Source organism: Girardinichthys multiradiatus, chromosome 10 (assembly GCF_021462225.1).
Source record: "Girardinichthys multiradiatus isolate DD_20200921_A chromosome 10, DD_fGirMul_XY1, whole genome shotgun sequence".
Lineage (NCBI taxonomy): Eukaryota > Metazoa > Chordata > Actinopteri > Cyprinodontiformes > Goodeidae > Girardinichthys > Girardinichthys multiradiatus.
In genome coordinates this window covers 2,921,845-2,935,702 of record NC_061803.1, presented here as the reverse complement: position 1 = coordinate 2,935,702, position 13,858 = coordinate 2,921,845, and the positions used below count along the sequence as shown (strand labels likewise).

The 13,858-nt window shown below is 42.8% G+C and overlaps 2 protein-coding genes across 2 annotated transcripts in view; both read right to left on the bottom strand.

Annotated features, from left to right (window-relative positions):
- Nucleotides 1-6,881, bottom strand: part of telo2 (TEL2, telomere maintenance 2, homolog (S. cerevisiae)) — a 13,462-nt gene extending 6,581 nt beyond the window's left edge. Inside the window, exons 1-12 of the mRNA XM_047377998.1 lie at nt 6,199-6,881; nt 3,999-4,276; nt 3,841-3,909; nt 2,932-3,079; nt 2,738-2,840; nt 2,591-2,659; nt 2,363-2,504; nt 2,134-2,270; nt 1,171-1,250; nt 362-469; nt 175-263; nt 1-64 (exon numbers count right to left, since the gene is read on the bottom strand). The exon at nt 1-64 is cut by the window's left edge and continues 28 nt beyond it. Of these exons, the coding sequence (XP_047233954.1) occupies nt 1-64; nt 175-263; nt 362-469; nt 1,171-1,250; nt 2,134-2,270; nt 2,363-2,504; nt 2,591-2,659; nt 2,738-2,840; nt 2,932-3,079; nt 3,841-3,909; nt 3,999-4,276; nt 6,199-6,530 (1,619 nt within the window). The 5' untranslated portion in view covers nt 6,531-6,881. The remainder of the gene's footprint in view (nt 65-174; nt 264-361; nt 470-1,170; nt 1,251-2,133; nt 2,271-2,362; nt 2,505-2,590; nt 2,660-2,737; nt 2,841-2,931; nt 3,080-3,840; nt 3,910-3,998; nt 4,277-6,198) is intronic.
- A 2,016-nt stretch (nt 6,882-8,897) lies between these two features.
- Nucleotides 8,898-13,858, bottom strand: part of rab11fip3 (RAB11 family interacting protein 3 (class II)) — a 29,634-nt gene continuing 24,673 nt past the window's right edge. Inside the window, exon 14 of the mRNA XM_047376898.1 lies at nt 8,898-13,174. Coding sequence (XP_047232854.1) covers nt 13,061-13,174 — 114 coding nt within the window. The 3' untranslated portion in view covers nt 8,898-13,060. The remainder of the gene's footprint in view (nt 13,175-13,858) is intronic.

Genomic DNA, 13,858 nt, shown 5'->3' with positions numbered 1-13,858 from the left:
ACCAAACTCTCAGCAACTCTCAGACTGAGCTCCACTCGCTCTGAGTCCTCAGAGGATATCAGAGCTGCGTTGATTAACAGACAGGAGAATATTTGAGTTAGAACCAGGCAGCAGATTAAAAATTACTGCTCCTTAACAGCAGAACCGAATACAAAGCAATGAACAGAGCCATACTTTCCAGACAGTCCCGCAGGTAACGAGGTGGGGACACCCGACTCATCTCCTGATCTCCAGACATATCATACGGAGTCAAGTCATCATCGCTGCGTAAATAACAGGCAAGGTGAAAAAGGTACTTATTGGATTCCTACAGGGCAGATAAGATTACCTGAAAAGTATTGCGAGCAGAGTAACTACTGACCTGTCGAGATCGGAGTCTGGATCGCTCTTTGATCGTTGAGATGCTGGTCTGCTTTGTGACGTTGATCTGTGAGTGGATGGTTCTCTGGTCTCCTCAGCAAAGTCAGCTCTGCACATGACAGAAAGCATTAAATACACTCAATCCCAAATTATGGCAGCAGCATGAACACCCACTGAAAGCCATCGAATCCAAGTCATTTTCACCCTTTTTGAATAAATGTAACTGAAGGATTTTGCTAAAGCTGATCAGAGTTTCTTCTCATCAGTAATTCATGACTTCCTGTTTCCCTGGGGTATAAATACGACGTGACACACAGGTCCTTAGTCCACCAGGCTGGACCCATATTAACTTGGCACCATGCACATGAGCAGGATGGCAGAGGAGGTAAAGATTTATCTCCAAAGCATCTCCATGACAACCATTAGATCCTACCAAAATCTCAGTTTGTTGTTTGGGAAGCATCTTCACCCTGAGCCCTCTGTGCAAGAACAGCTAAAAAACATCGAATATCCTGAAAAAGTTCAATATTTTTTTTTACTAATTTTAGAAAGTGAATCTCATATATTATATAGATTTATCACACACAGACTGAAATATTTCAAGCCTTCATCTCTAATCACTGTAATCAAAACCGGTCATCATTTCATCCCTAACGAGGATTTAGCTGAACTCCACCGGGTTTTTAACCTTGATCAGATGAAACTAAGATTTGGCACCAAACACTTCAGTTAGGTTCGGAGCAAAACAAAGGATGAATATATGGAAAAGCACCTCGTGCCAACTGCCAAAAGAGCGCGGTGTTCTCTTACCCATCAACAGGCTCGGGCTCGGTACCCACGCTGGGGGTCATGAGAGACAGCAGCTCACGGGTTTCTTCATTCTGCTTGTACTATCACCAAAAAACAGATTGATTAGATTCGTTTGTCCGTAAACAAACGCAGCGCCTTGCAAACATATATATTCAGTCACTCTGAGCTTCCTCAGCTTCTGTCACAGAGTAAGCAGAAACATCAGTGGATTTTATTGGGATTCTGTGCAACAGACCAACACAAAGCTGCGCCCAAATGCTAACTATGGAGTGGATGAAAAACGATTTCATTTGGGGGAGGACACCAATGTTTATGTTGCCAATTAGATTTAGGGTTGAACTTTGACTATGCCATTCTAAAGTTAATATGCTTTGATATAAACTGTTCCAAAGCATTGCTCATTTCTACATCATTAATGGTCCAAGTTATTAGGAGAAACTGTGGGGAGGCTGAAGAGCCACACGTTGCAGATCCATGGTTTAAGTGGACGTCAGGGTCTTGGTAGGTCTACAGTTGGTCCATCTTCTCGCCATGTTTAGACAGAGCCCTGCAAGATGTTCACAGCTTGGGATGTTGCTGTAGAACCTAACCCTGCTTTAAACTTCTCCTAAACTCCCCCCTTGACCTGTCTGCTGTGTTCTTGGTCTTCATGATGCTGGTGGTTCTCTAAGGAACCCCTGAGGCCAGAAACACAACGGCTGCAGTTAGACTCAGATTACTGAGGTGGACTCTATTTACGAATGACGTAACGTTTGAGGGCAACTGGCGGGGGGCTGAAACACAAATCATTGCCACACTTTCAGGTATTACTTGTGAAACATTTTGGATACCTCAGATCATTTTCCTTTCACTTCACAGTTCGGCACTGCTTTGTGTTGATCTCACATAAAACCCACATATGTGACTGTAAAGGGTGTTGAATGAGAAGTTCTGCCTTATGGGTCAGTTATTCACTGACTGTACCTCAAACTTGAGTTTGGTGCCATTGATCTCCATGCGAGAGCTCAGGCATTCTCCCACCACCATGCCCATGGTTCTGATACGCACCACGCTGCTGTCCAGATGGCTCTGCATGCCACCGAGCATGCACTGAAGTAAATCTGAATCACAGACGAGACAGACGGCAGCTCAACACGGTTAAACATCAGCGGAAATAAGAAGGTAAGAAACCAGTGAGGAGAGGAGTCTGCACCTGAGCGAAGCTCTTGCAACTCGGAGTCGGTCAGCAGACTCACAGTCAGCAGTAAGGTTTTGCTGACATAGAGCTGCTGCTCCAGAGGGGTGTGTTTCACTGCGCTGGGGTTGGCCCAGGCCTGTGACACCGACCGCACCACCTGACAACACACACCCGTCCTACTTAAAACAGCACAATGCATGAAAAACATTTAACATTTAGAACATTAAACCGCTAAACCTTCACCTGGATGAGGAGCGGCCTTCGATCGCTGTCTGAGGCCAGGTAACCAAGAAGAGTCCTCAGGACCGGAGTCTGGACAAAATACTGTTAAATACACCAAAAACACACAACACAGCTCATTCACTCTGGCACAGGGTGTGACTGACTTACCTCATACTTATACTGCAGTAGCAGCACTTTATGAGTCAGCACAAAATGAGCCTTTTTATTGGTTAGCACTAGATTTCCAACGATGCGGCTGAAAGCATCAGGGCTGGAAGTAAATAGGGAAAAAATACCAAATCAGAAAAAGCTGCAGTAAATAAAGCCGTCTGATGTTTGTTTACATATTTAGACCGACTCACCTCTTCACAGCCTGGACCAGCCCGGTGAGCACGCTTTCCATCCACCGCTCAGGAACGTTCTCCAGCAGCTTCCAGCACACCCGCTGCCACACCATGTCTGAGCGCGTGCAGACAGCCAGCCGAGGGGCCATCACTGCCAGCACCGGGCCTGCAGAAACACAAGGGGATGTTTTCTATTGTATGTGGATCTCTAAAGGAACAACGGCGCAGGACAACACGAGTGTGATGAATTCAAAAGATCCGAGATTAGGTGCTACTCTCTACGGTTCACTGTTCCACCACATCTGTTGGTGCCCCTGGTATGGATGTGTAAAATGCCTTAAAATGGAGTCATATTTTATTGCGTAATCTAACACTGAGAACATTTCAGAAAAATCCAGCCCTTAAGATTTATTCAAGATTTTGATTATAAATAATGATTAAAACAGCAGAGGGAATTTGTTTCATTTTTCCCACATTTTATCCTGTGATTCACATGAAACCCACCTGCAGTGTTACCTCAATCTTAGTCCCATCTGACCAGAGTAAATGGTTCCCGTTAATGTCCCAGGACAGCTAACAAACTCCATGAGTTTACATTTGTGTTGGTTTGGTTTTTCTGGTATTACTCAACTATAAAATAGATAGATATGGGTTGCTATGGAGACAAAATGTCACTCTTGGCTGAAGTTCTCCAACAGTGAGCGCTGGAGATATTTTTACCAATCTTGTTACCTTTATGGCTGTACATGGAAACGAGATCAACTCGTCCTCGTCCAAAAAGCCACTGGCCCTTTGTGACAGCACATTTATATCCCGGGGAGACAGGAAGTTATGGATTACCATGACTCTACACATCTTTACCAAACGGTGCTGACAAATTCGTTTTTATGTGGATGTAACTGTTTTAAGATAAGGAATTTAACTCACCGCTGTGCCCCTGGACGCACACTTTGCCAAGTGTCTGAGCTACAAATGTTGAAGAGCAGTCAGTGCCACCTGTGAAGGAAAAAGGTAACAGAACAGCTGAGTGAACGTGAAGCAACACATACAAGAGTAGACCTCCACAAACATGCCATCACTGTAACCTCTGAGCGCCTGGCAGGTTCTCTCCAGAGCAGCGAGCATCTCTGAGGCCAGCAGGGGGTAGTACCGCTGGGGAACAAACAGAGCTCTGTTGTTGGGGTGGAGCTTGTTGGCGGTGATATCTGGTAGCGATGTTAAACGAGCCAGCAGGGTCTCTCTAAGCTGAGGAGAGCCTGAGGGAGCTGGCTGAAGACAGAAGGACCACAACAGGTCAGCCAGATGACCGCTCTGAAGGAACCTTTCCGTGACGCAGACCAGGCGGTCTAGACCTGTGCTGGGACTGCAGTGGAGAACATGCAAGAACATTAAATGTCAGTGCTGTAAGCCGATCAATTGAAGAAGCTGAACTGAAGAAGAAACTTTTGTTGAGCAGATAGATTGATGTAAAGAGACACAGCAGAAGCTGAAAAACTGAAGAAGCTGAAGTCAAAGCAGGAAGTGTTATTGTAGATCCTTCCTCCCAGCAGCTTCACGATCATCACAACAGAACCGATAAATCTCTGCATCCCTGCAGGAATCCGCAGTTTTCCAGACTCTTGTAAACAGATTTTTTTTTTTTTTAACACATTCAGGCATACAGGTCCTTCTCAAAATATTAGCATATTGTGATAAAGTTCATTATTTTCCATAATGTCATGATGAAAATTTAACATTCATATATTTTAGATTCATTGCACACTAACTGAAATATTTCAGGTCTTTTATTGTCTTAATACGGATGATTTTGGCATACAGCTCATGAAAACCCAAAATTCCTATCTCACAAAATTAGCATATCATTAAAAGGGTCTCTAAACGAGCTATGAACCTAATCATCTGAATCAACGAGTTAACTCTAAACACCTGCAAAAGATTCCTGAGGCCTTTAAAACTCCCAGCCTGGTTCATCACTCAAAACCCCAATCATGGGTAAGACTGCCGACCTGACTGCTGTCCAGAAGGCCACTATTGACATCCTCAAGCAAGAGGGTAAGACACAGAAATACATTTCTGAACAAATAGGCTGTTCCCAGAGTGCTGTATCAAGGCACCTCAGTGGGAAGTCTGTGGAAAGGAAAAAGTGTGGCAGAAAACGCTGCACAACGAGAAGAGGTGACCGGACCCTGAGGAAGATTGTGGAGAAGGGCCGATTCCAGACCTTGGGGGACCTGCGGAAGCAGTGGACTGAGTCTGGAGTAGAAACATCCAGAGCCACCGTGCACAGGTGTGTGCAGGAAATGGGCTACAGGTGCCGCATTCCCCAGGTCAAGCCACTTTTGAACCAGAAACAGCGGCAGAAGCGCCTGACCTGGGCTACAGAGAAGCAGCACTGGACTGTTGCTCAGTGGTCCAAAGTACTTTTTTCGGATGAAAGCAAATTCTGCATGTCATTCAGAAATTAAGGTGCCAGAGTCTGGAGGAAGACTGGGGAGAAGGAAATGCCAAAATGCCAGAAGTCCAGTGTCAAGTACCCACAGTCAGTGATGGTCTGGGGTGCCGTGTCAGCTGCTGGTGTTGGTCCACTGTGTTTTATCAAGGGCAGGATCAATGCAGCTAGCTATCAGGAGATTTTGGAGCACTTCATGCTTCCATCTGCTGAAAAGCTTTATGGAGATGAAGATTTCATTTTTCAGCACGACCTGGCACCTGCTCACAGTGCCAAAACCACTGGTAAATGGTTTACTGACCATGGTATCACTGTGCTCAATTGGCCTGCCAACTCTCCTGACCTGAACCCCATAGAGAATCTGTGGGATATTGTGAAGAGAACGTTGAGAGACTCAAGACCCAACACTCTGGATGAGCTAAAGGCCGCTATCGAAGCATCCTGGACCTCCATAATACCTCAGCAGTGCCACAGGCTGATTGCCTCCATGCCACGCCGCATTGAAGCAGTCATTTCTGCAAAAGGATTCCCGACCAAGTATTGAGTGCATAACTGTACATGATTATTTGAAGGTTGACGTTTTTTGTATTAAAAACACTTTTCTTTTATTGGTCGGATGAAATATGCTAATTTTGTGAGATAGGAATTTTGGGTTTTCATGAGCTGTATGCCAAAATCATCCGTATTAAGACAATAAAAGACCTGAAATATTTCAGTTAGTGTGCAATGAATCTAAAATATATGAATGTTAAATTTTCATCATTACATTATGGAAAATAATGAACTTTATCACAATGTGCTAATATTTTAAGAAGGACCTGTAAATTTGCTCCTACCTGAGCTCCGACACCGCCTCCATCAGCACCAGCAGCGCCTGATCTGGGGGGCCCTTAAGGAACAGGGGGTCCCACACTTGTGAGAGCTGAGCGGCGGAAAGGCTGTGCATCCAGTCTGCCTGGAGCTGGCCCACAAGAACCCGCAGAGTTCGGCTGTAGTGGGATCTCCGGAACTCCTCCCGCTCAGCTGAGGTGGTTCTGCTTTCAGCTCCATCGTTTAGATACGAGTTCAGCGTCTTCAGGGCGTCAATAATGTCCCCATGATCCGTGGAGGACGAGAGCGTCCTGAAACACTGGGCCACCCTCAGCCGAACCTCCGAACCCGGCTCCATTTATACACAGATAAACACCAGCTAGCATAACATCTTGCTGAACAATAAATCCATGAAATAATAGAAATCGATAGTTTCAAGAATAAGAACAAATCAAACTGTTTGGTAATTTTTTTTTTCTTGAACTTCTTTGCTGCCTATTTTAGCTTCATTGTTTTAACTTGATCAAAGAGACAAAAACGTACGAATTCAGTCTAAAATAACAGCAACAAACAGTAAAACCACCGCGGAGAACTTGTTCAGTCATAGAACTTAAATAACAGGATTGTTTGACCAGCGAAAACATTGTGGAAAAACGTGAAACCTTTGAATCTACGGCGTGCTTCGTCAAAACATGACCGGCGAGTTCTAAGGCTGTAACTTTGGTTCCGGGTCTTCAGTGGTGGCGTAATAAATATGGTTTAGTCGTCCGTCAACCGGCTTTTTAATGACTGAATTATTTCAGAAATTGAAGCTGTAATAAATGGAGTAAATGTCTTTTCGCGTGGGAGGGAAAACACATTCAGGTGTTGATAGTTATTGTTTCTTCATTTTGACTTTTAGTTAATTGGACATTACAAATCAGAGCAGACAGAGTACTATTCTTACTAACTGAAAAATAAAATAAAAAAGTAACATTTACTAGGTTTTTGCTTTTTTGTCACACTTGTTACTTCTTTCATATCATCAAAACAACCTTATCAGTCAAAGATAACCTGAATACACGTCTTCATATGATGTTTTCATGTATTAATGGAAAAACTAATGCCTCCTAAACCTGATAACTGGTTGAGTCATCAGTGTTTGTAATAACTGGTAATGAGTCTTTTACTGTGGAGGAATTTTGATCCACTCTTTCTTTTTTTTAACCACATTTTTATAATTTAGCCATTTAATGATTTTTTAGCATGAATGACCTGGTTAAGGTCATGCCACATCATCATCATTGGATTTAAGACTTTGACTAGGCCTCTCCAAGACCTCCATCTTTTTTATCCATTCAGAGGTGGACTTGCAGGTGGGATTTGGATCATTGTCCTGCTGCATGACACAAGTGAGCTTGAGCGTAAGGTCATGAACTCTCAGCCGGACATTCTCCATTAGGATCTTCTAGTAGAGAGTAGAATTCATGGTTCTTTCAATCATGACAAGTTTTTCAAGTTGTAAAGCAACAAAGCAGCCCCAGACCATCACAATATCACCACCATGTTTGACTATTGGTATGAAGCTCATTTTCCAAAATGCTGCATTAGCTTCATGGTAGATGGAACAGGACATAATCTACAGAATATTTTCCCAATAGTCTTGGAATCATCCAGATGATTTTTGGGAAATGTGAGGCAGGCCTTTTGGGTTCTCTTTGGCCAGCAGTGGTTCTGACCTTGAAATTTTCCCATGGAGAGAGGCCGTTTTTGCCCTGTTCCTTTTTTTTTTTTGGTAAATCATGAACTCTGACCTTAACTGAGGCAGTGAGGCCTGCAGAGCATTAGATCCTGTTCTGGGTTCTTCTGTGACCACCTAAATGAGACGTCAATGACCTCTTGGAGGAATTTTGGTTGGCAGGTCACTCAGGAAGGTTTTCTCCATTTATGGATAATAGTTCTCACTGTAGTCCTCTGGAGACCCAAAGCCTTAGGAAGAACTTTGTAACCCTTTCTTGTTGAGCTTCTAATCTGATTTTGTATTTCTATAGACTTTGGCATGATGCACTGCTTTTTTATATCCTTTAATCTGCTTCATGTGAACAGACAGGTTCTGTTTAAACAATTTCCTAAATATTACATATCTGGTAGTAAAGTAGGCCCAGGGTCTCTTATTGTTGAATTATAAACTCTGACCTTCACTGAGGCATGTGAGGCCTGCAGCGCTCTTTCTCCTGTGATCTGAAGGATTTGATGTTTATGCTCTAATTTTGGTCAACCAGCCAGTCCTGGGAAGGTTCCCCACTGCTCCAGGTTTCCTCCATCTGTAGATAATGGTTCTCCTCACTGGGGTTTTCTATGGAGGCTCAAAATGTTAGAAGTGGCTTTGTAACCCTTTCCAGGCAGATGTCGATTACTTTGTTTCTCATCTGTTCTTGAATTTCTTTAGGTCAGGGCATGAGGAAAACTGATTAACATTTTTCTTTGATTTGTTAGAGCATTAAATACTGCAGTACATATTCCCAGCCAGCAGGTGGGGATAGTGACTAAATGTAGTAAGTGAGAGCACCACTAATATGTCTAATCAGAACATTGTGCTTGTAGTAAAAATATCAGAGGTTGGTGCTAAACATTGTAATTTTAACATGAAGGAATGAAGATTATGGAAAAACATTGTTTAAATCTTTCAGCAGCTTTAAAAGACAAGAAAGTTTGCGCTTCCTAAATAAAAACAGACATGCGCAGGTTATTTTATTTATTTATTCTATTACTTCCACTTCTTACCTTTAAATTTTCTCTTTTTACAATAAATGACATATTTCCCCAGTAACAATTAGGAGTAAATCATTTTGGAGAGTTCCAAAAATATTATACAGCTGTACCCAATACTGTTATAATTTATACATTTATCTTTGAAAATAGGAATAACTTTACTTCTTACAGAATCTCTTTTCTACAATATTTGCGCTCCGTCCTCCCGTGTCACACAATGGCAAGTTGTGCACTACTCTGGTGGTAATGCCTTCAGCAAACTTTCTTTGGACACTGGAAGCGTGTTTAAGGGAGACGGAGAAAAAGGAAAAATATTTACAGCTCAGTTTTTGATTGGATTATTTAAAACCAACTGGCTTCACGTAGGGCTCATCAGCAGGTTAGTTTGAGACACAGAGGCACAGTGTTAAAACTACAGGCTGAGCCGGCCCAAGGTAGAAGTAAACTGGGCAGCAGCTTAGAGCCTCAAAACCAAAAGGGGGCTCCCAAGAGCACTACAATGTTTTTACAACATAAACCTGATCCTAAATCAGTGCAGTCGGACTGCAGAATTTCAGTAAAATACTTTTGGTTGAATAGGCTAACATTTAGCAAGTAGCATAGTTGGTTTTACGCTCCAGCTTTCCACACGGTACAATGACAAACTGCAGAAGAAGAAACAAACTGCTTTGATGGGTTATATGAACAATACCTAAACATTTGAACATGAGTGATATGGGTGAGGGCCCCAAATTAAACTCAGGGCCTTACATCGCATTGGACCAGCTCTGCTACCAGGCTAGCTTCCATCAGAGCAGAGGGCAGGTCGGATTTAGAAGAGTTAAAGTTTTTACCAAATAGGTGATCAACAGAATCGGTCTTTGGTCGTGTCTAAATCAGGAATTAAAATGATAGATCAGGTTACTAATCACACTGTTGGACTGCCTGCTGATCATCAAACTATCTGTCCAAAAAAGGAAATTAGACATAATGCAGCCTGCTGTGTCCACGTAATACTTTCACTCGAAGAAATAAAGAAATGATTCATTTGAAAATATATTTTCCACCCTAGTAAAAGCCAGAAGGTTTCGAAATGTAATCTTGGTCAACATGAGGTCCAGATTTCAGTCAGTGCATGTTCTAGAGAATGTGAAGATCCGTCAGGACGCAAGTCAAAGACGTGGATCAGAGATGTGCAATAGGGAATCTGTATCCATGCAGTGCCTGACTCCATCTGGGAAGACAACGGGGAAAACTGCGCTTTGCCGCATCTGCATCCCAAGCCTGGATCGGGTCAAAGCAACAACGGCGTCGTGGAAGAGTGCATCGACCTTCAACGGCCATCCTGGGCAGCTCACAGTCAAGCTTTGTGTGCACAAATTCTTAAGACAAAAACTTTACTAATAAATTCTCCCACAGATTTGATCAGTGTCAATAAATCTCTTGTGAAATCAATAATGCACAAACATATCCTCAGCAGAACGGTTCAGTGTGAGCTGTCGACGAATAAATATCGGCGTGGAAAACAAAGAATCCTTACAGATACTGTACACGCTACATGCTAAAGAAGAGCACAGGCAACCGTTTCTCCGTGTAAGACTAAAGAAATCATCTTCCCTCTGCTGCGACTATAAAAATACCTAGAATCTAGAATGAGTGTAGAAAAAACTTTACAAGTCATTTACATCCAAGGCCATTTTTTTTCCTCCGTGGAGTGGCAAGTGTGGAGCAGTGATAAAGAGGCGAACAGAGGAAACCTTCAAACATATTGGTGTCAAAGGTCATGATATAAATCCTTCAGGATGTCAGGAGTAATTCCCAACACCCCGGTCAGTATTAGTGTCCACAAGAGAGTTTTGCACAGTACCGCTTAGTCCAGATCAGTTCATGGTGCATGATGTATTCCTCAACCAGCAGAAGAAAAGAAGAGCAGGGTTCTTCAATTACCCTCAATTCATTTCTTACCCAGCATTATTGCTACAAGAGGCTTGCCATATCTTTCTGAGCTGGCTGAAACAATGCTAGTAATAAAGATTACATTTAAAGAGATGGTTGCAGAATCATCTGATACGGCATCGGATAGGTTTGGTTAAAAATGCAGTCATTGTAGTGCGTGTTGATTTTTCTTCTTCAGTTCAAACAGCTTCCAACAAAAGATCCCAATTTCCATCCTTATCCTTTCGTAGGAAATTTCCTTTCTGCTTCCAAGGAAAACAATTAATCCAATCATATCAAAGTGCAAAATACAACCATTAAATTCTTCACATACAACTTGTTAAATGCCAGCATTTTATAGTTGTGATAACTGACAATAAACCAAACAGAAAATATAAACTTCCCCGTTTCACTCAGCAAGATAACACTGGGATCAGGTGGGCTGTACTGGTTTCCAGAGCTGGTTAATGGTTTTTCTTTAAAGCCTAATTTAAAAAGGGATAGCTCAGAATTTCTGAATTGAGGCTCTGTTGAAGGGCTAAGAGTAGTTAATATTTTACCTACAGTAGAATACTCACATCTTGATTCAGTGTAAATCCAGATTAGTTGGTCGAATATCAGTTAGTCTGAAAGGACGTCTGCGGTCTTAACTCCAACCTGGAACGTTTCAGTCTTTGATGCAAATTGTCTTTATGAACCTTTATATCCGGTTCGCATCACAAGACACCAGTGATTTCTAACATGGGAAGTGAAGGAAGGAGGTGGTGCGCCACCAATGATCTTCCTGCATGAAACGCATACTGAGAACATGTAGACCGTTTCTGATCAGAGCAAAAACTGGACATAAGTAAGGACGTTTTTAGCTTCTGACACAGCTTTACTTTTATACGAGACAGTTCCTCTGATGTTCCTTCCTCATTACATGTTTCACACAGGAAGACTAGTGGTGGCGCACTGCCTCAAGCCTCCATTTTGCATGCAAATAATCATCTGCCTCTCTGTAAATAACCATCCAATACAAACGGTTTAAAAAGGTTTATAAAAACTGCGTTCACAGAAACCGAATTGATGTTTTTGATCTTGGAGTTTTATCAAGAAGGTGGTCATCTGGTTGGTCTTGGCTCCTCAGATTAGCCGTTAGCTCCAGCATCCGGGGACTGACTACTCTGGATTTACACTAAAATGAAGATATCAACCGAATCATCTACTGCAGGTAAGACAAGAGCTTATCATCTTAACCTCACTTTAAAAAAAATTCTTAACTGACCCTTTAAATGTCTGGAGAGTTTCCAACGTTAGTCTGAGTCCTTTGGTGTCAAACATATTCGTCAGTCTGAGATGCGTCGGACCTGTAGTGCTTTTCCAGCCCACCTGAAATCCAGGACCCTGTTTCATTGTAAAAATAATAAGAAATCACCAACTTCCTCCATCTTGTGACTCTGACCCCTACAAGAATGATTGTTTTATACTTTTCATCCCATTTTAGTGTCGCCATTCGGATTCTCACAAACAGAAGCAAGGGAATGTCAAACACCCCACACACACACACACACACACACACACACACACACACACACACACAAAACAAAACCCTCCAGGCATTTCTCATCTGGAAGCCAGGAGAAACGTCTCTCACTTGGGTTGGAATGACAGCGTAGCGTGGTGAACGCACCGAGCACGCAGAGGACCTTGTAGGCAGCACATCAACCCCCAACCAGAGCTTCATGAGGCTCGTGATTAAAGCACGACTCAGCCTGGTTCGGGTCGCCTCGGATTGGACCGAGTCACATATGGTACATTTTATAGAATGCAATAGTTTGATCAACTGTTGCTTAAGGCCTTTAGGTAGAACAAGCTGATCATTTTTAGCTCAATTAAAAGGTGAGAACAGAGGAGAAAATGGAGTTGGGTTCCTCTAGCCAAATACATGGACGTCACCAGAACCCAAGGGCTCTCAGGAGGCTAACATACAAATTCACACAAACTGAACAGAAATGAAATATTAACAAGCTTATTTTTTACTGACAGCCGTTGACTTCTTAGAAATCTATCCTTCTTCTTATCAGAAAAAAGTCTGGAGTTGGGAGCGTTGCAAGGAGGTCAGAATAAATTAATTTGTACATCCTCTCCCTCGTTTCCGTCTTGCCAGGTCTTCACTATAAATATACTTTCAGCCTGTGGCGTGAGAGCCGGTGGCCCTCCGCTCCTCGGGCTGCGTGGTGTCTATTTGACCTCCAGGATGGAGGGGTTGGACTCCATGATGGCCACAATGATCTTGTCGATGTAGTCCTGGAGTCGGTAGTTGATCTCTTCCTGTTTGTGAACAGCCTCCATCAACTAGGAATAAACAGAAGTCAGTCAAGAACACCGACCCAACACCTGACAGAATAGCTTACATATGAATTAGAGATGCACACGTCAGAACTTTTTAGCCAGTTTTTGATCTGATTTGGACCTGCGGAGACCGGAACTATAACATAAGATATGAGAACAGCGACGTTTCACTGGGTTCCAGATCAGCCTCTATAAAAACAGGACTTTACCATTTTAAAACAAGGACAGAATGATTTGGAGCAGACGGGTTTTAGAAGCGTATATTAGCAGTTAGCATGGTTGGCAAGGCTAGCATCATTTAAACATGAGTCTCCCTATGGTTGTCCAACAGGAAATGGGTAATTACATCAGATTTCTGAAAGGCTGCCAACATTTCCAAATCAAGCACGTTCCATAACAGACAGAGGCTGAAAGTATGTGCTCAGCCTTCCTGTTATCAGCTGGAATCTTGCCCTCTCTTGCAGCGTGAATAAACCACGTGTGTCGCACTAAATACAGTTTCCTTTTAAACGGCTTCCTCCATCTTCCTTTTTTACACCAAACTTGTACTGTAAGCAGCTAACAGAGTCGTCCCTCAGTAACAACTAACACTGAAGAGAGTTTTCAGCCTGACCTGGCAGTGCTTAGAAAGGTGCATTCACTAGCTGGAAAAAGATTGGATTTTCCAGTCATGGTAGATCAAGCTGA